The 26,615-nt window shown below is 39.3% G+C and overlaps 1 protein-coding gene across 28 annotated transcripts in view; it reads left to right on the top strand.

The window, feature by feature from the left end:
* Window positions 1–24,327, top strand: part of THRB (thyroid hormone receptor beta) — a 169,323-nt gene extending 144,996 nt beyond the window's left edge. For all 28 annotated transcript variants that reach the window (XM_030264983.4, XM_072925722.1, XM_072925705.1 and 25 more), the window contains 6 exons: window positions 4,608–4,708; window positions 8,522–8,669; window positions 10,066–10,271; window positions 13,037–13,183; window positions 17,198–17,456; window positions 18,920–24,327. In XM_030264983.4, the coding sequence (XP_030120843.1) occupies window positions 4,608–4,708; window positions 8,522–8,669; window positions 10,066–10,271; window positions 13,037–13,183; window positions 17,198–17,456; window positions 18,920–19,161 (1,103 nt within the window). In that variant the 3' untranslated portion in view covers window positions 19,162–24,327. The remainder of the gene's footprint in view (window positions 1–4,607; window positions 4,709–8,521; window positions 8,670–10,065; window positions 10,272–13,036; window positions 13,184–17,197; window positions 17,457–18,919) is intronic.
* The last annotated feature ends 2,288 nt before the right edge of the window (window positions 24,328–26,615 follow it).

Below are 26,615 nucleotides of genomic sequence, written 5' to 3'. Positions count from 1 at the left end.
TGGCTATAATGGATTATATTACATATTCTTCTACAGAGGCAAGTGTTCCTGCTGTGTGCTTAGCCTTGCCAAGACAGTAAGATTAGGCAGACTGGCAGGTGGGAGTCTGAGGACCAAAGTTGTTACTTTAGGCTACAGGGAAAACACCAGTCATGACAGATCAAGGTCATTCACTATTATTCTCCACTCAAAACAATGATCCAAGGTGGGCATTGGGATAAACAATGTCAGGTCATACTTGACAGATAATTCACTTGGAAGATCATCAGGATGCAACAAATGATAGTCCATGAGAATGCTGAATACAGCAGACAGAGACTTGAAACAACAAGGAACAATATTGGTTGTTTTTGTACAATTCAGTGAGGTTGGTGTTGCTCTTGAACAGTTCCTCTTAGCTATTATTGTAAAGGTTTTGACCAATGAATAAAAGATAAATTATGACCACCTGAAATAGGAACATACCTGATGTTTCTATGAGATTTATCAGACATTCTTCTTTAGTAAGAGAACATCAGGGTTACTCTGTCCAGACAGCATCTGCTTTTCCACATAGACATTTTTATCTTTGCTTCAGTGTTATTACACACACATGAAGCAAAAGTAATTGTTGATATGAGAAACAGGTTACTAATAGTGGTGCAAAGAGTGAGACAAGTCTGTTGCTCTTCTCCTTCCTCAAAACATCTAACAGACAGCTCTGCTGCCACCCATGGCTTCCCCAAGAATCTCTACTGAGCTATTCATTTCTTCTATGCTGGCACCATGTTCAGAAAAACAGTGTTGAATTTCTTCCTTCTAATGCTGTTTCTAACTCTGAGAAGCAGAAAAAATGTACTGAGTCTGTTTATCTGCATGCCTTTCAAATGAAATTGTATTGAATATATACAGAGGTCATACAGGATATTTGACACTACTAAAATTACTTAGAATGGACATTAGTGTTTGTAAGAACTGAAGGTAAATCCATTTACTCCTTTTGCAGTAATGTCTGTCTGTATTGTATCTTTTAAAAATGCTACTGAAGGTTCAGTCTTCCCAGTCTAACTGTTTATAACCCCATTAGCTGTTGGAAGAAGAGTTAAAAATATAGAAATCTGTAATAGAAATAAAATACATGTGTATTGCACACTTCTGTTGCCAGTGATTTCTTGGAATAAGATTTTTCTATTCATGTGTCCTGTTCAATCACTAGGAGAGTTCCAGGGGTGTACTTCCCTTGTGACATGGACTCAGTCTGTGGAAGTACTGAACATAATATTTAGGTAGCTTAAGTAGGTGGCACTTAATACTTCTGATGCAAGAAATTGGCAATGTGGATTCATGTAAGGATGTAGTTTTTAATTTCTGACTAGGAATGCCCCTAGGAGATTGTGTGTTCTGCCAGATTAGAAACTCTTTTTTATATTGGATAAAGTCACAAAACTCCAGGAAGGAGATGGACAGCAGTGGTCACATGCATGACCTACTGTATATATTTAAGGAAGTGGTTTAGACAAGTGGTCGCCTGCACCTCCAGTAGAACAGGTTGCCATTACACGAGCAGCACTAACCACCTTATATAATTAATGAAATACCAAGGCATTTACTTCAGAAGCAATTCTTGAGGAAGATAACCAGGGATACTGAATTTTTGAGGATGTAGTTTATGCTATGCAAAGCCTCTATTCCATGAATATCAGTAACCAGCAATAACAAGTAACTATTGATCTTCATCATACATTTAAGGGAAAATTCTGCATCCCTTTGCTGCATCTTCTGCCCACTCTGCTCACTCTATGTTGTGTATGTGTTGCATGGTGCGGAGGCAGGTGTGAGCAGAGTGGGGGCAGGATGGAGATAATAGCCTCTGCTAATCCCCCACTGGCATAGTGTCTATTAGGAGTCAGTGATGTAATTAGAGTTGAAACCCTGCTGTCTCTCATCTCTCAATGTCACATGGCCACCAGTCTATCCAAGCATAATTTGTTCGTCATGGAGAAATGTAGCCTGAGTATAAGTCTGCTCTTTTGCTGTCTTGTAGACTGGTTTGATGCAACATTAAGATCTTAGCTTATTTCCCCACTCCGCTTTTGGAATATTGACAGACCTGAGATGCTTGTATCCAGGAATGGCTTCCATGTACTACTGCTTGCATGTTTTAGAGAAGAGGGATATGTGTTCCTCTATAATTTGAGGTTCTCATAATTATACTCAAATTAGGCCATACAAATACTTCTTGCCTTCTTTCCTTTCTCCTTATTTACTCACCAGCCTCCATAAGGTTTAAGCATTTTAAGCTCAGTTAAGTGTTCTGTCTAATTTGGATTTCTTTTCTGGACAACCTCTGGAAGCATAGCCTTAGGAAAGCATTTGAATTTGAACTGAGCTGACCCTCTGGTATGGTTGCAGGAAGATGATGGCCACCCCTCTTGCAGCATCCCTCAACAGCCTTCTGTTGCCCTGAGTCATGCTGGTTGCCCTCCAAGTGACTGGTGTCCCAAGTCCCCAAGCTGTACCAACCCATGCTGCTGTGAGGGCTGCATAAAGACATCAACCTTCATGTCTAGCCTTATGTGTGGTGCTACAGATGGATTCAGCAAGACAGTGGTAAGGGACAGTGTCACAGATAGCTGTATCCAAAGGACTCTTCTTCATTACACTCAAAAATTCCACTCAGACAGTTGATGCAAAAGTGGGTGGAGCGGCTGGAACACCATATGGGTGTGCTGCTCTTTCAGAGCAACCTAGGCAGGCTAGAAAAATGGGATGAGAGCAATCTCTTGAAGTTCATCAAAGGGAAAGGCCAAATTCCGCACAAGAGGAGGAGTAATAAACACAGCAGTGCAGGCCCAACTGGCATGAAACTGATTTGCACCAGAAACTTGCAGTTCCTGGTGGGCAACAAGTTGCATATAGGCCAGCAGAGTGTTCTTAAAGCAAGGGAGGTAAATGGCATCTGGTCTGCTTTAGGAAAATCATCACCTGCAACTTGCGGGTTGTGGTCATTCCCTTCCATTGAGCTCTAGTGAAACGTATCTGCAGTGTTGGGTCCAGTTCCGGGCTCCCCAATAGAAGAAAGATACAGACATCCTGGAGAAAGTCCAGGAAAGGGCCACAGAGATGATGAACTGGAGCATCTCTTCTATGAGGAGTAACTGAGAAAGCTGAAACTCTTCAGCTTGGAGCAGAGAAGGCTCAAGGGAGCACATCAGTGTGTGTGAATATCTGATCCCCCATACTGCAGAAGACAAGGCCAGACTCCTCTCAGTTCCTGGTGACAGAACAAGAGGCAATGAGCACAGATAGAAGTACAGGAAATTCCTTCTGAGAATAATAAAATAGTATTTTCTTTTCATTCTGAAGGTGACAGAGCAGAACACTTGCACAGATTGCCCAGAAAGGTTGTGGAGTCTCCATCCCTGGAGATACTCAAAAGCTGTCTGGGCATGGGCCTGGACAGCTAGCTCTAGGTGGCCCTGTGTTGAGCAGGGGTGTTGGAGCAGCTGACCTCCAGAAGTGACTGGAGCCATTGTGAGATCCTGTGAAATGTTTACTACACTCCACTAATCTTACACAGCTATACATATAGATGCACTTTCTTCTCTCGCCTCAAAGGGAATCTGGGATCTCTATGTTGCATCTTCACAGTGAGATTTTTCAGTAGGTAAAGTTAAAAACTGTAACTCCATTAGTTATGAGTCATGGAAACATTGATTTTGAAAGGTTTGTATTTTTACCCTGTTTAAAAGTTGCCTGTGGTTATGATTACTTTTTGCTTGCCATCAATATTGTTTTGGTTTTTTGCTCAAATTGAAAATATGTTTGTGTTTTCAAAACAAATGTCATTGTGGGAAAAGAACCAACGTTGCCAATTTTTTTTCACAGCAGGAATATTTTCACTCGCTGGATCTGGTAAACCACTTCTGCAGAGAAAATTTCATTCTAGCACATACATGTACACACACACACACACACACACACACACACACACACATACATTTGAATGTCTGCGTATTTTGCTTTAAATTCAGGCTACATTAAGTATTCCTGTGGAACATGTCCAGGTCAGGCATGATCAATACAACTTGGGCTGTATGTTACTCGTACTTTGCTGCTTTGAAACAAACCATCTGTCAGTAAATATTTCTTACTACCAAGTCCCCCAGTCACACTGAAACTTGGGGTCTTATCTGCAGTGTGTAAGTATATTGAGGTTTTTTCTGATATATAGAAAAGAAACATACTGTATGCCTTCACTGCTATTTTATTATTTCACATACAATCTTTTGAAGTAATGTTTTCTGATGCAGTATTTAACTCAGGAGAAAGAAATCGTGTTACAACTTTTCTCTCTTGAGCAGTAGACACTGAGTCAGTCTGAAGAATAGAAAATCTTATAGACTGTGTTTAATTAAGTCTGTAACATAGTACAAACTTATTCAGGAAATTCAGTGAGTTCAGAAGTACGGTGCTGGTTGACAACATGCATATGGCACATATATGACAAGATGCATGTACAAGGTGGATTTTAATACAATCTTTTTATTACAAATGTATCATATAATTTTGTTTACATGGAGTTTACATAATGGAGTTCACATGCCATGTCCTCTTTTTCTTTGCAGGGTACATACCCAGTTACTTAGACAAGGATGAGCTATGTGTAGTATGCGGGGACAAAGCCACCGGATATCATTATCGCTGCATCACTTGCGAAGGCTGCAAGGTAAGTGGCACGGTGGGAAAGTGGGGATCAGAAATAGCTCTCCAGCTCCTCCATTATACAGACTTCCTGAACTGTGCTGTCAAATCAAATAAAGACAGATTAGAAGCTAGTAAGAACATCCAGTACTGATGATAAGCCGTATCTGGCCATGCTGCTACTCTTCATATGCATAAGGAATATAGTTGGTTTTTGCCGTGTTTGCTTCTGAAAAGAAAACAAGAAAGTTAGATTGCTGTTGCTGCTGTTTAACAGTTAGCTTTTGAATTTCCATTTTTTAATGTTTTTTTTTTAGCCATGTTCTCAGCCAGGGTATATCAGCATGTTCCCAGCTAATCTACTGAAGCTGTTTATGTAATAGCTAAGGTTCTGCTTATGGCCATGAAGAGTCTGTAGCAATTAGCAGTGTTCCAGAGCCTCTCACCATCACATCTCCCTGTGAAGAAGCAAAAATCAAAATCCTTTCCACATGCTCATATTACAGTAACATCCATCAATTTGGGAAGCATTGACACCCAATTAAAATAGTTCCAAAAAGGTTTTGACTTCTCTAACTTAAGCATATTGAAATGTGCTTTCAGCCCTAAAATACATCTGCAAGACTATGTGCAAAATTAAATTTAAAAGAGATTGCTTTGGGCAAGTGAATAAAAAAATGGAGTAACACAATCAGATACATCTTACATGATTTCACTGCCATGAATTTGCCTGAATAGCTTGAGATTCTGTAAGAAAGCTATTCTTTCCTGCAGAAAGTAAAAAAAAAAAATTGTTTTTCTAAAAAATGGGACCACACATGCCTTGGGCTAGTGTCATGAGACTAAGCCATGAAAGTCTCATTCTGTTCACCCACAAAGTCTGGAACATTTGGATCTGATATTTTGGGTTTGGATTTGCTTTAGAGCTCCTCATCACAGTAACTCTTTTGTTGAAGTAGTTCTTTTGGTTGTACATCATTGCCCTAAGTTACATTTATTAAATGCACAGAGACCTAAATATCCTCTGTATAGCAGATTCATGGTAATATTCATAATGGTTTTATACATATTCTTACATACATAGTATAAAAAAGTAGTTATATCTTTAAAAAGAACTGTGGAGCTGCACAAGTGGTTCTTACACATTTGTATCCTGAATACCAGATGATAACAATACATAACATGTATGGATGCAACGTAATTCAGATATAATGGGAAGTAAGCAGCACTGGGGCATTATGAAATATACTTAGCTCCCAGCTGAACACTGTATCTATTGCAAGCTTTCCTGCTAAGGTTTATTACTTCAAGTCAAGTAGTTCTTTTTATGCCTACCAGCTATTTGAGAGACACAGCATACAAATTTCCTTTTATCTTCACATACAGTTCTTCTGTCTGATGTACAATTTAAAATAATGCTTATGTGCACAAGGAACTGAGATAACAATTTGCAAAAAGTAATTAATTTCTTGGAGGAGCTGCATACACATTTCAAGCTTTATGATATATCAACAATGTTATATGTTTTATCAAAGTTATATGTTTTATTATATATAATCAATTTTCAATTAATTTGATGTTTACTAGTTGCTTCCATTCAAAGTCACTTTAGTTTTGTAGCAAGCATAATAAAAGCTGACAACCATAGATTTGCTTTGGCAAGTGCTTTCATGAACAAAGCATCCTCACACGTGATTTCTGAAGAGTAAATTGTGAGGAATTTAAACAAAATAAATGAGTGGTGAGCTCTGGCATCACTGAAATGTTTTTCCTGACTTTACCCATTGCATCTACTGCTATCTAGGTGTGTAGTAAAGGAGTTTAGGAAGAGTTACTGCCTACAATAAAATATGCTTTCTTTTATTGATGAGAATAACACTTCTGTGGTGAAGTGTTTGGACAGATATAAAGAGCAGCTTCCTTAACTTGTATCTAGAGATGAACAAAGAAGGATTTTTGAAAAATTTTTCTGAGAAATGCAAAGAAATTAGAAGCTGAAATGAGCTGTCCCAGCAGAGGTGATGGGGACCCTTGCCATCATAAAGCTACAGCTGCATTAAGTCCTGTGCAAGGTTTAGAAAGCAGAAGCTCACTCACTGAGATTCATTAGAGATTTTTCCATCTCTTGCTTCATAACAGTTGATAACCCTGTGACCCTCGTTGTCCACAGCCATCCTAGGTCTTGAAGGGGTAGAACAGATCACAGGGTTGAGCACAGAACCAAAACTGGATGTTCATTAGATGAGAATTTGAGACTTATTCCAAACACCACATAAGGATATCTTGCATGTGATTTCCTGGATTTTATCTTAACACAACTGGTCCCCATCTTGCAAAGTCTTCCACACAAGCTTTATGTCACTCAGTTTAATTAACATTTCAGGTCTTAACATAATTAAGGAAGAAAGAGTTGTACTCTTAGCTCAAGCTGAACCTCGTAAGATAAAACTCTGATGAAGACAAGGCTCTTCATTGTTTTCACAGGAGTTAGGAGTACAAGCTGTAGTACAGACTTATCTGTACATGTTAACTCAACATTTTGTGTTGAAAGAAATTGCACTGCTGTAAGATTTTACTGGGTATTATTTAACATGATTTAAAAACAGACCTTTTGCCTACTGAAGTGAAGAGACTATTCATTAGACAAAATCCCAGCTGAAGAGACTATTCATAAGGTAAAATCTCACTTGAATTTTGCCATTGTTTTGACTAAAACCAAAGCCATTCTGAGCAGCCTCAGTCAAACAGGACCAGAGTGTCAGTGTTTTCTCTGTGTCGAGGTAATCCTGAGCTCCATTGCTGAGTGTAGACAGTCTCAAATAATGGTGAAACTTGAAATTAAAGTGAAGTCTAAATTTTCTGCTTTACAGCCTATCTTGTTCATATCTTGCGGTCTTGGGGAGTTTATCCAGCCCTCACAAAAGTCAGTGAGAAAAGTCATGTTGAATTAATACCAGGATTTTGTCCATAATGTTCAGAGATAATTTTTATCTGATTTCATTACCTACAGTGAGGTTTTATGGTGCATTTGAATGAGTGAATTCAACAAGATTACATTAGTTCATATGGTCTTAGAATCTGTTTAAATTTGCAAGATAGATCTGTATTATGATAAGATAGATAAAAAGATAGATAGATAGATAGATAGATAGATAGATAGATAGATAGATAGACAGACAGACAGACTAATTTTTGGTGGTGATGAGGCTTTTGGGACTTTTGAAATTCTGTGGTAAATACAAATTAAATCTGCTTCTCAGAAATACAAATAATTTAGAAATTAGAGATCATTTGAGTTTAGAATTAAACTCAAAGATTGTATAGACTGTATTTGCAAAATCTTTTTCTTGCCCAGATTTGGTTGTTATTTGGCTTTTATGGAAATAAAGGATTGGAACTGTTTGTCCTCAGTCCTTTAATAGTACCACCATTCTTACTATTTGCAGAAGCTGCTTTTTAATTAAAACTATGTGTATGCCTTTCAATATCCTTCAAAATGATTACTGAGTTTGAATAAGGGCTCAAAAATATTTCATATACAAAAAAAAATTAACAGTATAAAATAAGGCTACAAGAAGACATGTACACAGTATTTGTGTCTCAAGACAGCACTACTTGCACATTTACTTATCTAAGATGTCTATAGGTTTTTAATTGTTAAGAAAAGTCAAGAGAAATGCTATACACTATAAAACCGGTTTGAGAGCTTTGAGACTTTTTGGGAATGAAGTTTGTTATCTTGCATACTTAGGTACATGCCTAACAAATCAAGCAGCTCCCAGTTTTTGAAAATTGCTCAGTGCTAATGCTTTCCAATGTATTTATTTCTTGCACCTAGGGTTTTTTTAGAAGAACCATTCAGAAGAACCTCCATCCAACCTATTCCTGTAAATATGAAGGAAAATGTGTGATAGACAAAGTAACAAGAAATCAGTGCCAGGAATGTCGCTTCAAAAAATGTATCTTTGTTGGCATGGCAACAGATTGTAAGTATATTTTCCTGGTTTTTCATTATTTTATTTTTTTTCAGTGTCTGTGTTTTCTTAAAGTATGTTGATTGATGAAGCTTGTAAAAGTAAAGTGGAACTGCCAGCCCTTTTGTGGTTTTAATAATACCAGGGAATCACACTCATTGCATTAAGCCACTTTCACAGGGCTGGAATTTTTTGTTTGTCCTTCATCAGGCTGCACCTTCCCCTGGCCTTACCAAGATGAGTAACAATAGGAATGTTCACTCTTTGGAGGAGAGGAGGGAGAAATGCATCTGGATGGACACTTTGCTTGAGATAAAAACATCTTGTTTAGAAAATTCTGGAGGATGTGAAATTGAATGTCATTGTATGAGTCATCCTGCAGTTGTTTGTTTTATTTTTAGCCCTGAAGAAGTTATCTGTTGCAAAGATTTTGAGCCTCTTCTAAAGAACTAGAAGATATGGCTGTAAGATTAATCCTTAGGGGTCTTCTTTTCCTACTATTGCACAGGGATTTACACCAATAACTTCAATTACTACAAATGGGAGGAAGTCACGTATAGCCCCCAGAAGTCATATAAATCCCCTTGCTCCTTCATGGTTGTTGCCAGTATAATCCTTTGCAGAAGAACTGACAGGAAAATAGGCCCAGTAAACAACAGAAGAATAGTCTAAGTTAGTATTTTCATTGTAAATGTAATGTATAACAGTTCCCTCTGGCTAGAGGGAAATAGAATAAAGGAGACGATTTCATTGTGGCCAGGTAGACCTTCAGAAGAGGGGCTGGATACCAGTGCAGTGGTGAGCAGAGCAGCCCTGGGGCCTGTGTATCTGGAGTCACTGGAAGTAATGGAGCTCTACAGGAACACCACTTGTGGCAATTAGGAAAAGAGCCAAAGGCATGTTGACCTGATTGTGTCATGCTTCAGGCAGATGAGCCTTCTGTGAATAAGTGTTCCCACTTTCTTTGATCCATGTTACCTTCTGCTGGCATCCAAGTACATGTTCTGCACTTCAGAGCAGTGAGTGTGAGCATGCTGATATGTCTTTAAAGAAAACAGAAGTGCATCTTTCCCAATACTGATTACTCCAAGTCCATTGCAAGAGCTCTTGGACACCTCACAAAGCTTTTGCATATTAGTTTTATTGGTGGAACAACCCCTTGAGGGCAATGGAAGTATACAAAGCATTACCAGGATGGTAAGTCACTCTTTGCTATCCAGGCTTATCAGCAAATGAAGTTTGAAGGGAGAAGTGAGAGAACTGTCTCAACTGTGGGTCTTGCCAAGGTATTTCCTTACTGATTAGTCAAGGTATTTGTAAGCAGCTGGTACCTCAGGCACACAAAATATGAAAGTTCTGACAGTCTTACGAGCTTCCTGCCATTTTTGTATGTTTTTTCCGCTGCTAGTGGTGTTGGATGACAGCAAGAGGTTGGCAAAGAGGAAACTGATAGAAGAAAATCGAGAGAAGAGACGTCGGGAAGAGCTGCAGAAAACCATTGGGCACAAACCAGAGCCAACAGATGAGGAATGGGAGCTCATCAAAATTGTTACTGAAGCACATGTGGCCACCAATGCACAAGGAAGCCACTGGAAGCAGAAAAGGAAATTTCTGGTAAGGGCTGTAGCCTTGTATGCTACTCTTAGTGCCAGGTTCTGTTCTTTCTTCTGCAGTGCCTTCCCATCATTGCAACCCCAAAGATATTTTATTGCCAGTGTACTGATATTTTTGAAAAAAGGATGTTTTTGTGTAGTTATTACTTCATTTTTTGTGCCTGAACCTCAGTGTTTGATCAGACCATGTATTTCAAAAATAAACAGCGTGTTGCTATGTTAAGGCTTACTCATCTGGATACTTTTATTGTGCTATGATAAGAAAAAGTAGAAAAATTTGTTCACTCCTGATTGAGAACAGAAGCAGTCTATAATGCATACTGTATTTTTATAATATAATCTATCTAGGGAGAGTTGTCTTTATTAGGGACTATCATAAAACATATTTAAAGTGTTAAAACAATTAAATGTTCTAGATGAAAGCTGATACTTTTGGTTAATAACTCAGGGGTTTTGTATCTTTTGGTTAATGATAGATACATTAATGAAAATATATTAGGCAAGGAAAATTAATTTCAGTGAGAACAGGATGATACATACACTATACCATTGGGATTGCAGCCTACAAAAAACCTTAGATTTTCATCCTATAACTAAGGGTTAGAAAATAAATGGTGATTTGCAATGCTCAATCTTAAAAAAGGATTTATTTGATTTTTCTAAATCGATTTTTAAGGGAAATAAGTGCAGAATGCAAAATGCTTGTACCACACAAAAGAGGGTTTAGAGACTACATTTCAGAAATACATAAGAGTCTTTAACAGTCAGGGTATACTAAATCAGATAGAGCATGCTCATCCTTTTGCAAGCCTAGGCTCCTACTGCATAATTCACCATGGGCATTTCAACTCACTCTTGAATTGCTATGAGAAATGATGTATTCAAAGCAGTTGATCTCTTTTATAATGTTGGGGGTTTTTTAATGCCAGTGACACCATCTAAATTTCAATATTGGCTCAATAATGGCTCGTGTTCATAGTATACTCTACAGTCAGGAAACCACAGGCAGTCATCACTGGCAAGAACCAAGAGAGCGCTTTCCAGGGGTGTTGCAGAGCAAGGTGTGAGTAGACCAAGAAGCAGCTGCAGTAGTACTTTTGGTTGTTTAGACAGGAGTGCTGTTCTTCAGGTATCAGCTGATTTGGGATAAAACCTAGGAAGCTGGAGGCTGGGGCTGGGAATGAGCTGTTGAAGAGCAGTAGAAGCTGACAGTGTGCCCTGGGAGCTATGGATCTGTCCTTATGTGGCTGAAGCTGGTTCTTTGCAACTGAGACTTCAGTGGATTCCACACCTCTTCTCCTGTTGAGTTAGGTGGAAAGGGCTCCCCTCCAGTGTGTTAGCTTTCGCTGGCTCTCGTGACTTGCTTTGCCTTTCCCAAGAAAATGCCATGGTCTTTGATTTTCTCCGCACAATGGTTCATGTGTGTTTAGGCATTTGGTCTTTTTTGCTTGGAAGTGATGAAGGTTGTTTATCATGAGCACACAATGTGGTTTAGTTACCCAAGATGCAGGGAGGGAGAGAGACTAGAAATTAGTTTATTTGAGTTTTTTAGTAGAAACGATCAGATAATTGAGCCCAGTCGTCTTCATTGTTCCTTTACAATTGGTCCTTGCTTTAGTAACACATTGCTGAGTTTTTTCTTGTAAGAAGTTAGATTTGGATTCAGATTGGTTACAGAGCTGTGGAAGGATCTTTTATCATGTGTTTCTTTTAAAAAGTGGTTGAATACAAGTTTTTATTACAGATAGTACTTTCAGCACCTCCCCTTTTAAGTGTCTTATATAAACGTCATAAGGTCCTGGTCTAAAAGGTCTACTTCTCTGGATTTTATCTAGTTTTTGGCCTTAATGTGAACAGAATGAAACCTCTGCATGGTGTTTGGTAGATGTTTTGTAATTGCAAAGCCACACTTAACAAACAAAACAGCTTTGATATGCCTGTATTTCAAATACATGGTAACATTGGCCAGCTGCATAAAAAGCACGTGAACAAGTTCAAGTGCAGTTGGAATAAAAAATACTCATTACAGATTCTGCTTAAAACTATTTCATTGTATATCCCTATTGAAATCCTCAAAGTATTATTTGTTTTTCATTTGGAGAAGCCTTGAGCTGAAGTCATGCAACAGGCAATTTTCAGCTGAATTTTTACCCAGATGAGTTCAAATTCTATTTACATTATCCAGGGCACCTTTAGGTTAGCCTGTTCTTGCTCATAAGTTGCTTTAGCTTTGCACATAAGTTGTTTTAGCGTTTTGGAAATTGCCCGGGGAGGCCCTGTGATACCTGGCAATCTCGTCTGGGGAGACTTTCCGAGCTTTGAGTGTGTAAAGAGCCTAATTCTGCAAAGCTTGCAGCATCTTCTCAGGGGTAACATGTCTCCTCAGCTCTCTTTGTTTTTAGAGAAACTTGAGAGCTTTCAACTCCTGTAAGGAAAAATGTGCCTAATTAAAAAAAAAAAATATGCATATGCTGCACCCATAAAATACATAGATACAGACACAAGGAAGAAACTGTGTGCAAAAAGTCCAGCTGTCCACAAAAAATGGGTAGAAGCATCCAATCACCCCTTTCTCTGTGTAGTCACCCCTTTCACAAATGCCTTACAAATGAATTCACATTTTGTGACATAAATGGACTTTACTTACAAAGCAAATAGTGTTGCTTTTTATTTTAGTGTCTCTTCCATACCAAGCAGGACTTTGGAGTTTTAAATAATTGCTCTAAGACAGACTGCTCCTTTAAATATCTTTGTTTATATCCTTAGCCAGAAGATATTGGGCAGGCACCAATAGTTAATGCCCCAGAAGGTGGGAAAGTGGATTTAGAAGCCTTCAGCCAGTTTACAAAAATTATCACACCAGCGATTACAAGAGTGGTGGATTTTGCCAAAAAGTTGCCTATGTTTTGTGAGGTAAGAAGACTTTCTTGCACTCCTCATTTATATGCCTGTTAAAAACTAGTCAGAATACTCTGGCATGGAACCTAAAAATACAATGTGTCTAAAGTTAAAAAATTAAAGACACTCAAAATCAATGGGACTAGAATAATCTGTATTTTCATGAATTTTCTTTTTCCTGTGATTACTGAAATCCTGAGTTTGCTAATGTGGAAGTTGTTGTGGTTTAGGGACTCAGATATGTCTTTAGAGGTGGCCTTGAACAGAGCAAATGAATAAAAAGATCCTGTTTGAAGCATCACTGATATGTTTAATAAAATATTCCAGCACATGGTTCTCTATATGTTTTCTGGTTCCTTGTCAGGTGCAATACTGTAGAGCTGGGTCTACACAGTAAAAAAATCTTGAAATTCAGGAGAGCTCCTCTTTATAGGAGTGGCACTTGCCTCATTGGTTTTTCCTATAGGCTTGGTTTTTCTGAATGGGGAGGTTGTGTATAAAAAAGTCTGTGAAAGTAATGGATTGTCATTCCAAGTAGATACTCACATGTAAATATACAGTAAATAGACTCCAAGGCTTGGTTGCATATTAGGAGTACAGAGGCCTTACACTGATCTCATTTGTACCAAGGTATCATTTTTATTGAAGGACCAGATGCAATGGCTGATTGTAATTTTTTTTCTTCAATTTAATAAATGGTATCAGAACTGCAGCCTGAAATAATATTTCAGTCTTAATAATCTAAATATTATTTGTAGAATCATAGAAGGTTTTGGGTTGGAAGGGACCTTAAACATCATCCAGTCTCAACCCTCCTGCCATCGGCAGGAATATGTTCCATTGCACACTTTGAGGTCAACACCCTACCAGGAAGGAAGGGTAAGGCAGACATAAAATTTTACTCTACTGTGCTGGCAGCTTTTTTCTAAAGTCAGTCAGGGAGAGCTATATATGTCCTCTGGCAAGTACAGAACAAGAAGAGGTAAATATCAATAGTTGTCATAGTGTAAATATCTCACCCTGGCCAGCCTCTGCATTGGTGCCATCAGTCAAGGAAGCATGAAATAGTAGCCAAGCATGAAGATTTTAAAATATGAGGAATATGTCCATAGATCATGAGCATTTAGTGTCTGAGGGAATCTGTCTCCTCTGATCTGGCATTTGTTAATGGGAAATTGCAGTGACATACCAAGGTAGTCTTTTTAATTTAGAAAGCTCTTCCAGTCACACACAGACTTGTGCCCATCTGACATCTCCTACCCCTCCTGGCTACCATGGACCCACTTGTGTCAGAGCTAGGCAGGAAGCATGGATGAAGAAGTCAAGGCATTGTTGAGCATGACCTCTGTATGTTATGCGGCTCAGCTGGACAGGCTTTGCTTACAGCTGAGCCACTGTGTAAACCTGACACCTGCCCATATACAGCAAGATCTGATTGCAAGGGGAGGGACAACTCCTCATGAACACAAAGGAGTAGAACAGCTGTCCTCTAAGTTGACATATAGCATTTTGTGTAGCATGAAAAAAATGACAAATGTTTGCTCCTTTTTGAAGGGGCACCTTCCTGTTAACTTTTTTTCCATTATGATTTTTAACCAATATCTTTTTCTTAGAAGCAATGCTGTATGGGCTGTAGATTTTTTACAGGAAAAAGCACTTCTTTTTTCCATAGGACCTGCAGAGCATTTAAACTTTAACTCAGTTTGTAATTCCAGAAGCTGTCTGAGAATGTAAGAAATCTCTATGAAAGAGGGACATGACAGGGAACATCCATGACCACATGGCTACTTTTCCATCTTTTCCACATCTTTGGACACATGTAGAAGCCAGCAAAGCACTGTGAGTGCCCAGCTTAGTTTGTGTGCATTAATTGGCCCCTGCCTCAAACCAAGTATCCAATCCCGGAGTAATCCAAGTATAAGGAAAACTTGGTTTGTTTCTCAGCATTTCTCCTGTTGTTTCTTTCCTGCTTTTCTTTCTGGTTAGGATATGAAGATTGAGGACAATATAATAAGTTTAATGTGAGTTTTAAACGTCAAGGCACCAGTTGTTCCACAGTAGGTGAAGCTGTGTAAATACTCTTTGAGGTCACTCAGCTCAGCTCAGTTCCACGGTGCTGCATTACCTGTGTCCTGCAGAGGTGAGCACTTCAGGTTCCTGCCTTGTGCCTTTCTCCCTGCAGAGAGAGAGTAAAGGACATAGCAGAGTTTCAGTCACATTTTTTGATCCTGCTACTGGAAGATGCTCTTGTAGCAACACTCAAGTGATGACTATAGGTAGCATTAAAATCTGCACAGCTGGCAGTAGAACTATGTTCAAGCCTCCTGTTTCTGGGAACTTCTGCTACTGGCAGATAAGACCTGAGGCCTGGCATCTGTGAAACAAGTGTCTCATGTATCCTTCACAATTAGAAAAGCAGGTGAAAGACAGGCATAGTCAGACCACCACTACCATAATGAAGTTTTAAGAAGGATAATGTAGAAAGGGAAATCCTCATTAGTTTCATGGCTCACTAATAAAACAGCTGAAGCATCACAAGATATCTTCTCTACTGTTACCTGTTTCTTTTCTACTATTCTTCCTTCTATTTAGAGGCTTCGTGGTTTTTTCGTTTCTCTTTTCTTGTCCCTTCTCTCTGCCATTCTTTCATGTTTTTTTTCACTTCCATTTCTTATTCCAGTATCTCTTCATGGTTCCTCTCACATATCTATTCTCGTATTAGTTTTTTTTAAACTCTGTTTCTTTCCCTACTTCAGTCTCTGCTGCCAAACAGTGGAATTGTCATTGGGCAGCAAGACTACTGCTGTGCCTATTCAGTCTTCCCCAGACTACTGCTGAGCTGAGGGTCATCTGTATGGAAACTGATTTGCTCTGAACAGGATGAGTCAATTTTCTTGTGTATTAAACACTTCACACCTGAAGCTGGAAAAGTAGCTACATGACTCAACCCATTTTCCTGACCATGTGCTTAAAACTATTCTCTAACAGGGAACTGCTTTCCACTTGCATTAGGTAGCTCTGCATCATTTTCCACCAAATCAGTGCACTTGCTTTGCAAGTACACCGTTGCCATGTAAACCTATAGTTCATGGGGGTTTCATTTTTGCATTGCAAAACAGGTAAATATAATAATTTTATAGAAATCAAAAATAAATGGCTTTTTGCCTCCTTTCAAGCTAAGCAGATGTGTGTTGTTCTTTCATATGTTGGACCCTTGCTTTTCGCTTGCAGTCTCAAAATTGTCTTGGTGGGTTTTGTTATCACTGAATAACCAATGAAAACATATATTATATGCTTTATAGAACACGTTCTGCTCACATGTCAGCATCCTGGTTATACTCTGTAAATGCAGAACCTTTGGACATCTTGGCTTTGGAAATGGCATGGAAAAGTCACATGCGCTGAAGATCACAGCTTATGCACCAGCATAAATGCTGTAGCTATACCATAGATTTTCTGTCTGACAAGCAATAGTGTAGGGAGCTCAAGGAGAACAGTCTTGCTAGATTAAGTCTAGATTAATAAAATCTCTGTTGTTAAAATGCGCAGTGAGAATTCCTGCTCCACTGATTGATATAGATATATAGATATAAATATATATTTAATTTCTTTTATTTAAAACACAGTCCACTCTTACAAACCCTCCCAAATGTGTTTCTTTTCCTCTGGTCAGGTAAGAAATAAGTATGGCTGGTAGTGACTTTAACTGGGATGGCTGAGGTCTGCACCAGCCCCAATTATAGTTTATTCTGCTGTGATAATTTGTAGGCTGAGGGAGCCAACAGCTATGTTATTGCTAGATTTCTTAAGGGTGTGTGGAGATGCTAACCAGGGAATGTTTACCTGCTGGCAGCTCCTGAAGGCAGGAATGCAGATCCTGGGGGTTTGTGCAGAACAGCATGTTTAGACGGGAGCTGTACTATGCAGGGCAGTGTCCTGGGCTGTGAACTGCAACTTTGTGCTCGTTGATTTATTGTAGCTGTAAAAGCCACTTAGTTTGACAAACTTTGCCGTTTATAATTTCTGCAGCTGCCATGTGAAGACCAGATCATCCTTCTGAAAGGCTGCTGTATGGAGATCATGTCCCTCCGAGCAGCAGTTCGCTATGACCCCGAGAGTGAGACTTTAACACTAAATGGGGAGATGGCGGTCACAAGGGGCCAGCTGAAAAATGGGGGTCTTGGCGTAGTGTCTGATGCCATTTTTGACCTGGGCATGTCTCTTTCTTCATTTAACCTGGATGACACCGAGGTTGCCCTTCTTCAGGCTGTTCTGCTCATGTCATCAGGTGAGAACAGAAACATGTTGGGATCCAAACAATTTTAAAACTCTTTGGTCTTTGTCATAAGTCTCTTTGTAAAAGAAGTAAGATAGGTTAGATCTTGTAGTGCTGACTAGAGTAATGTGAGAGAAATTTTCTTTCAAAACCCCAGTGACATATTTTGGTAGCACTAGGAAAAAAATTGAGGGTGTTCAGAGAGATAGTCATAAAACTGGTTTTGGTAACACACCTTGCTCAGTTTGGTACTTAGGAATGAGCCAGGGATGATCATAAAGAAGAAATCAGTCATGATTCTGGGCCAGTTTGCCTTAAATGAAAAATGGATAGTTTAGCAACACTGGTCCTAATGATAAGTTCTCTCTTCCCCTGAGTAATGTCATGCATTGGGCATTCATACACATTTCCACCAGTCTCATATGTTTAGTTTGATGTGCCCTCTTTTTTTCCTAATTAACAGCACCACTGCTTCCTAATGGGCATTTACGAGCTGCACTGTTTCCCTACGCTGGTCATTTGCAACTAGTCATGATACAAAAGCAGCACAGACTATTTCCTATGATTTCCAAAAAGTTTCTGGCCTTCTCACTTTGAGTATGTTTTCATATATGCTTCCAGTCATTGTGCCAGCCCAAAGAGGAAATTCCATTCTTGGGCAGTGGCAGATTTGGCAAGATTTTATTTTAAGATGGCTTTGAAGATTGGGCACTGAATAACAGTACACAATCAGTGATTTACAAGTATTAACTGCCTCTGAGATAAAAAGGTTTCCACATTAATCACAACACAGCACTTCATTTTCCCCATCAAAATTTCTTTGTAAAGAAATTTCATTTCCCCATCTTGATTTCTTTTTAGGTCCCTACACACTGATACAGGAGCAGGGCTTTCAGAAGGCAAATAAAAAATGACCTGCTTTCCCAGAGGTGTCTTCTGAGAAGTGAGATGTGAAAGGGGCTTTCCCAGTCTATGTCTGGCTGCCAGATTTTTAGCCTTTGCTGTTCCTTGATGCTCCATAACAGCTCACCTGGGATCAAAGCATGATGGAAGCATGATCAGACCATTGGTCAGATTGTAGAAAAACAGATAGAAAGGAACTGTAATTTAGATATCTGACAAGTAATTTTTTTTTGTTGCTTTATTAGTTTTTTTTTTACAGAAAAATATAGATAGAAGCCTTAGCTGAAATCAGGGATCTGATGTTCTAGTCACTATAAGGAAACACTTCCCAAATAGCTACACTCTAAGTGAGCAAAGCAGGCAATGGATGGAGAAAGGAAGGATTATCTTTTAATAGGCATAGTACTAGCAAGTGAGTCGGCTGGAGTTGAAAGAAGTTTGTGGCAGAGCCACAAATGTGTCCGGTCTCTCTCCTTTCTTTCCTAGCATCAGAATCATCAGGTTTTTTCCGATTTATGATCAGGCATTTGTTAAAGCAAATAAGTAAGAATTCTGCTGTTTTGTATCTACAGATCGCCCAGGCCTTGTTTGCGTCGAGAGAATAGAAAAGTGTCAAGAGAGTTTCCTCCTGGCATTCGAACACTACATTAATTACAGAAAACACCATGTTGCACACTTTTGGCCAAAACTGCTGATGAAAGTGACAGACCTGCGAATGATTGGAGCCTGCCATGCCAGCCGCTTCCTGCACATGAAGGTGGAGTGCCCCACAGAACTGTTCCCTCCGTTATTCCTGGAAGTGTTTGAGGATTAGAGAGACTGAAGCGGTTCTCTACACCCCCATCGCACTACTGGCTGTCATTTCATGCCGTTGCCCAGCTCTTCTCACCTGTTTGTTCTTCTTTTGTGGTCTTCTGTTTCTCGAGATGGGGCTGGGGTTTTGTTTGGGTTTTCTTTTGGGGTTGCTGGGGGGCAGTTGTATACACATGGATGAAAATATCCCTTTAATGCGGGTACTTGTGACTATTGCAATTTGTTCTACAGTCCTTTGATGTGAGTGCTTTGACAGCTTAACAGTGAAAATACAAACAGACCAATTTCATTCACCAGCATTTGCGTGGTCACCAGCTCACACCCATAATTGCCTGGAAAATAGAGGAGAGAGACTAAAGTGGCAGAAAAAGAAATTTGCCTTCAAGTTGAAACAGCTATTGTTAATTTGACCCTGACAATTCTGTCTTGTATTACCTCCTTTTGCAGGGTACAACTGACCAATTCATAGTATGAAATTTCTGGTCTTTGTGGTGATTTCTATTGTAACAATTATCACGATGATCTTGGATCTTCATCATCATGATCCCATCATTCTCTGAGGTTTTTTCCAGCAGATGCAGTTTAACTGTGCCCCATAAATCAAGTACCTAAAATAATGCAGAGTGTTAGAAGGGACTGAGTCTTTTTTTTTTTCCATGTGTATAAGATATTAAGATCTTCAGTTACTAAATTTGGACTCCAGGTAGCTTCACTTGAAGGTTTGTTGGAATGAGGACAGAAATTTGATTCTCTGAGGTGCTCATGATAGTGGAGGAGTCTGCTTTTTCTGAGGAAAATCCATTACTCTGAGGGAGAAGGCTCTCTGTCAGGATAGCAGGCAGTGTCTCAGAGTTATTCAGGGATTTGAGGGCTCACAGAATGATGACAAGGAGAATGAAACATATAGGGTGACCTTCAGATAGGACAGAAACCAACTGTGTTATTAACAACACTCAAGACTGTAGAGCTTTATCCCAGGATTACAAATAGTGTTTCTCGGCAGTAATCCTTTGTTTTATATATATATATATATATAAAGTTTATATGCACGTATATATATAATTTTATATATATATAATTACAAATCTTCAGCAGATGTCTTAAACATATTTCCGTATTTTTATCTTCTCTCTCTCTTTCTCTGACTCTGCCCTGTGTGTGTGCATGTGGATCAGCTGAGTTCTCCCTCCCTACAGGAATGTCTGTATGTCTTTCATTAGGCTAGATGCTCTCTTGATTCTTTTAATTTATTTCCACTAACTGCATTAGCAGGAACCAAACTGAGCAATGACTAAATGTCCTGCTGCTGAAGTCTGCAAGCCAGTACACACAAGTCTGGAATGTTTGGAGGCCAGTGATGAGGACATTGTAGGTAGAGGTTCCTCTCTGTCACCATCTCCATTCAGGAATGTTGTCCCTGGGTTTTATAATTTATATTAATCCAACCTCTGAATTTGTATGACACATCTAAAACATCTTTCTCTTCTTCCTGGAACCTGAGATTTAGTTCATGTTTTTTGCACTGCCTCATACCCTACATTCTTTCATGTTGTGCATTGATTGCTACCAGTTTCTTTCTCTGCTATTTATTGACCCACTTGCCCACTAAGTTGTGGGCATTGTTAGAGTGGATGTGTTGACTTTCAAAACTCATGACCCATATCTGAACCCATATGTTATGTGCTTATCCCCTCATAAAAACAGGATACTCAGGAAAATTAATAGATGAAACACGATATATGTGTGTCAGGAGTTAAACTCTTTCTACCCTTCTTTCCCTACATCATTAATAAAGAATTTGGAGTGCTATTGGGCATATTTTTAGGGATATGGAATCTTGTTCTCTGTTGTTTGATACCATATGCACCTGTGATGAGCTGTGAGCACTAATGTTATCACTTAGGGTTTTTTTTTGTCAGAACATAAAACACATTGGGGTGTGTAGGAGTTTTTTTGCAGGTAGTAAAGACACACCACTGGAGATTCATTCTTAAATATTTTGTGTTGAACCTCTTTTGTTGACTGTGTTGGCTCCATCTTGAAGCATGTGTCTAAACAACATCTCTATCCAAATTCGTTATAGAGCACTGTCTTGTGGGCAGAGTCAGAACCTGGCTCTTTGGACAGGTGATTTGGGGTGACTTGATGGAGGACTTACAGCATGTAATAGGGAACTCAGAAAATTAGCCAATCCCTTACTTGCACTGATGCCTTCATGATCTAGAAACAACACACTTTCGAGACATTATTAATATAACAAGGAATATAAAAGCAGAATTGGAGGCCTCCAGGTGCAAATATGGCAAAATGCACACATGATACAGGACGTCTACAATTTTATACATTTAATAAATTTGCATATTTAACAATAATGTCAAATTAGAAGAGCATTTAGTTAAATAATCCCCCCTTTTGATTCTGCCCATTTGGAGCCCCTCCTGAATTTCTAGCCCCATACCTATTATGTCTAGGATACATGGTAAAAGGAAATAAGACAGCCTTGGCTAAAGAGGCAAGACTAAATAATATTTCAGGAATGTAGCATAATATGTCTTAGAAGGTTTTCTTGTTGGTCTAAAATGTAAGGGAAAAGGGGCAGGAAAAGTACTGGGAGCTACAGGCACGTATCAGAAATCTACAAAGCTACAAATACATGACAAATACATGAAAAGCTTAGGCATCAGTGCCTATGCCCACAGTGGCTTGCAAAGAAAAGAGACATGTGCATGTCTTTTGAAGTCCTGTTCTGCCATGGATCTGAGCATGGAATTCTTCCTGAAGCCAGTGCAAGTACCTCACCTGTTTGCTTAGTGCGAGCTTGAGTAGGCATTCAAGCTTCTGACTGTGCTGCAGGTGAGACCCAGGAGAGGAAGCATCACATCTCTTCTTGTTCCAAAATACCAGTGCAGTTTGGAGCTGTGCTCAAGTCAGGGTTCAGAAAATCAGGCCTCCTTCCTTAGGTGATTGCAGATGGACTGAAGTGCCTAAAATCAGGCAACCAACTTAGTTCTGGCAGTGCTCTAAACAGAAAGGACATACATCAACATGTTTCTCTAGCTTTTCAGGTTAAGTTGGAGTCTGGCACTAATTAACAGACTGAGTTAGTAGTATTCCCTAACTGAAAATTAAGGCCAAACTCGTAGTTGGGCAGATTTGATGAACTGACATCTAATGACCTCTGATCTCCTACCAGTCTTATTTTGTGTCACTTCCTTTACTTCCTCAGTATGACTGCTTATTTATATGATCGTGAGACCAAAACTAACTGACCTTAGCTCTGCAAAGATGTACTTCTGAATTTCAGTGATCTCAAGCCATTGTGGGATTGAGCCCCTGGACTGACCACCTCAGTGGCAACACCAGTGCCACGGTCAGCACTCTTTACAGTAACTGGCCTTCTGAGTGGAATAACAAACACGTGCTTTCCAGTGCAGTCCAGAGTCTTGTTTCTGCTGGTGCCACATGGCTCTCGTGTTTGCTTTGTGGTCTACATCTGGGTCTTACACAGAAGGTTTTTCCTGTCAAACCTGATTGTCACCATTCATGGTATTGCCCTGAGTAACATGTGCATTTAGATACTCATTTCATGTGTAATCTCAGTTAAGTTGTGATATTTATTATAACATATATAGTGCGTGCTAATGATTTTTGTTTACATTCTGCCAAAATGTAGACTTAGAGTTAGACCTCCCAGGTCCAAAATCATCTTTGAGCAGACTGCTTGCTTCTTCAGGGGCAGGTATCAGAAAGAGAAAAACTGTCCAGAAAGACCATTTAAATCAGAAATCTGCCAAGAGAGGGCTGTTAATCACAAGCAGAGCATGTCATTGCTAGTGATGTATTTTTATGCTATGGAACTCTAATCTGTATGTGTCATATTGACTTCTTGCTGCATGAATCATAAATTTTAAAAATCAGTCTTATGGTTTTGAGATGTAGCCAGCATTCCTAAGGCTAAACCTTTTTCATTGACAGAATCAAAATCCACAACCAAGGAACTTTTTCCTCTCACTGTGAGAGCAATTGAAAGTGTTTAACATTGATTGTTTCACAAAGGAAGAGGCAACAGACCCTCTTAATGTGTCTTGTTATTGTGATCATCTGGAAATGATTGCCAGACGTTTCCTTTTGATAAAGTAATGAAGTGATCTGTATTTAAATTTTATAGAGAGAATTTTATTCTAGTTGTGATAGAGATTTATTTTCCACTTAAAGACTCAAAACGGTGTGAGCACGTTTTTTGTTTTTTTGGTTTTTTTTACTATGGTATATTTTTGCTTTAAAATTAAAAACAAAACAAAAAAAAAAAGGTTTGGCCTTATCACAAAGTTTTAGTATAGATGTTAGCAAACGCAAAGAGTATGCATTATTTGTGTGTACCCACATTGACTGATGTCGCCTTCAAAAAGCAATATTGTGCAGGTAATAAGTTGTTTGTGACTGTCCATTGCACAGTTTACCTTCTTTAAAAGCTAACCTTGTTTATGCACAAGACAATCAAATGTAAATCTACATCAGCACCCAGGTGTGGATTAAATTTCTGTAAATTACTGAGCACAATGTAAAACATTAAAAGACACTTTATTTAATTACACATTTAATGTTGGTAAAGATCGTATCAGGGCATGAACTAGCTGACATACTGTAAATTCTTTTTCTCTTTTCATACTTCCTTAGCACTCTACAGTTTCAGTTTGCTCATAAATATATCAAATTAGTCATTCATAATTTTTTTAAAGAGGAGGGTTGTTTGGGTTGTTTATTTGTTTTTATGAAGTTGGTTGGGAGGACTTACTACTTTGTCTATGAGGTTTGTGGGTTTTACTTATTTGGTTTATTTTTTTATATCAGTTTCATGCCCTGAGGGTAAGGCAAACATTACACCACACAGTAAAGAAACAAAGTACCTTGGATGATGTATTTTTTTGCAAACAGTGTTAAGAGTTATGCTAGATTGGTAATATTTTTTCAGGCTAAAATATATTAAAAAAAAATCTGTGATCACAAATGTTTTAAACTATCTAAAGAGAAAATTTGTATATTTGGGGAAGAAAATAATTTTTACATAGCTTTTGTATGCAGATATTAAAATGTAATTATGAATATAGTGGGCATAGATAACTGTGTAAGCTTGAATTCTAAAAAAGAAAAAGCTTATAACTGAAAAGTGGTCCTGGTGTCTCTGTTTCTTTGTTGCAGGCTCTTTTGTCAGCTCTGTCTCACACTTCCAAGCCACTGGAATGGGAAAAGTAGGACCTAGAGCACAATGTTTTATTAGCTCTAACCTGTCCACATTTCTTTGCTTCTGCATCCCTTTCATCACCTACCTCATATCTTATCTCTTTTCCTCCTTTCCCTTGGGCAGCCAGCCAAAGGTTTTCACTTCCTCACTCTTCACAGCAGCCAAGCTTAATTTACTCCAGTGAACTGACTCTTGATTTATGTCTCAATTACATTTTTTAAAGGCACGCCCCTTCTTTCCTCCTCCACTCCCAGTCTAAACAGGGGACGTGTGACAGGAGCAATAAGCTTCCCATCTTTTCATACTTTCCATACCTTGGTCCCCTACCTATTGGAGAAGATCTTCTCATTCAGATGTTTTCCCTAGTCTTATTTTCCTTTGAAGTTCTTATTTCTCCTCCAGTTCTTTAATTCCCGCCTGGAAGAAGACAGACCTATTGCCTGGATCCAGAGTAACGTCTTGGCCTGTCCCAGATGGCAAACCTATTTTGGGCTCTTGTTTCACGGTGATTTCCACAGGCATTCACTGGCTGCCTGCCAGCTCCTGCTCCTGCTCCCCTTCCAGGAGCCTTCCAAGGGATGCTGAGCTCCCTGAGCTCCCTCTGTGTGGCACCCCTGGCAGCACATCCCTGACACCTGCCTTAGTGTCCCTGGGCAGTGCTGTGGCAGCAGCTCGAGGGTTTGTTCCCACTGTGGCCTGTGGGAAGAGGGGCTGCCTTCAAAGGCAGGAGCTGTATGTGAGGAGCCAGAGGGAAAGCCTGAAATCCCTGCTGTGCCTTAAATGGAATCCCTTCAAGCACTGCAGTTCAGGCAGCCATGTGGGGAAGCCTTGCCAAAGCTTTTCCTGGGTTTGCACCAAGCGAGCAGCAATGTGGGTTGCTTTGGCCCCCCAGGACCAGCTCTGGAGTGAGGAATTAATTTGGTGTGTAAAAACTTGTTTACTCAATGTGAAAACATAGTTCTGCTTCCACAGATGCCAGTGCTCTGGGTATAATGTTTTCATTTGTAGTGGTGAAATCTGTTTTTCAAAAAGCGGTGTGATATCTCTGGATTCTGAGTGCCACATGAATTTGCTTCAGTGTCCGTTTATCACTACAGAGAAGGACATAAGCAATGGTAGCGCTTCCCCTGGAGCTCTGGCACTAAAAGCAGGAGTGTGTTCTTGACCTCCTGTGGGCCTCTGTGCCTTGAGCCTGTTGGTGAACACTGGTGCCGTTTGCTTGCCCACTTGGTGAAGTGGGTGAGGGTTTTCTGTCCTTGAAAATTGAGCTGCATCTGAAGGATTTTCTCTGTGAACTTGGGAATCTAACAACAAACGTGTGTCATACTCATGGTCATGTGTGCTGTGTGGCATCAGTCGTTCCAAAATGAAAACCTGCATATAAAAAGTGACTGCAAGCACTTCACCTTTGAAATAAGTAAAGGGTATGTACAAAAGCCCCTCCGTTCTGTTTATCATATTGCAGCCCTCCTTACTGTTTACCAGGTTGAGTAGACTCTTTTCCAGCCTGAATCAAAGACCATCTTTCCTCTCATGCCTGTGCCTGGTGGAAACACTGACCTGCAGGTACTGCCACAAGCTATCTTTGTACACACAATGAAAAATTAGAAAAATTAGAAAAAAAACCCCTGAGGATTCTCCTTTGTATCATTTGGGACAGCTTTGAGACTTCTAAGGTCAAAAAATTATGAAACCTTTGTGGGATCTTTAATTCAGAGGCTCCAAAGGGAGAAATAAAATGTCTCCTATGTCATCCTGACCTTGTGGGGACTTGAAAAATTACAAACTTGGAAAAGTGGTCCAAGCTCTGTACCCTGCTGTGCAGAACTGGGGTGGAACCTACAGGGAAAACAAGACAATCCTTAGTGGATTGTGTTTGGAAAACACAGTGTAAAAAGATAGAGAAGGACATCAGCAAATCAAAAGCAAAACCCAGAATGAGTCGTTTTTGGAATTTCATTGGAATCTGAATTTGCAAGAGACTGTCTGAGTGGGTATAGGGGTAGCTTCAAGCTGTGTTTCTCTGAAGAGAAATGTTCTAGTTACAAGAAATAAAATCATTTTTTCAAAATTCAAAGAAAAGCTCTATTTAAAGAGGGGGGGGGGGAAAGTGTTATATGTGGCTGTAAGGTCTTTGGTATCTCCTTGCTCAGAGATAGGAACAAAAAGGAGAAGAAGCCATTTCTGGGATAGCCATAGAGGCAGAAAGCTTC

This window comes from Taeniopygia guttata, chromosome 2 (genome assembly GCF_048771995.1).
Source record: "Taeniopygia guttata chromosome 2, bTaeGut7.mat, whole genome shotgun sequence".
In the NCBI taxonomy this organism is placed as follows: Eukaryota; Metazoa; Chordata; class Aves; order Passeriformes; family Estrildidae; genus Taeniopygia; species Taeniopygia guttata.
This window is presented reverse-complemented; position numbering and strand designations above follow the sequence as displayed.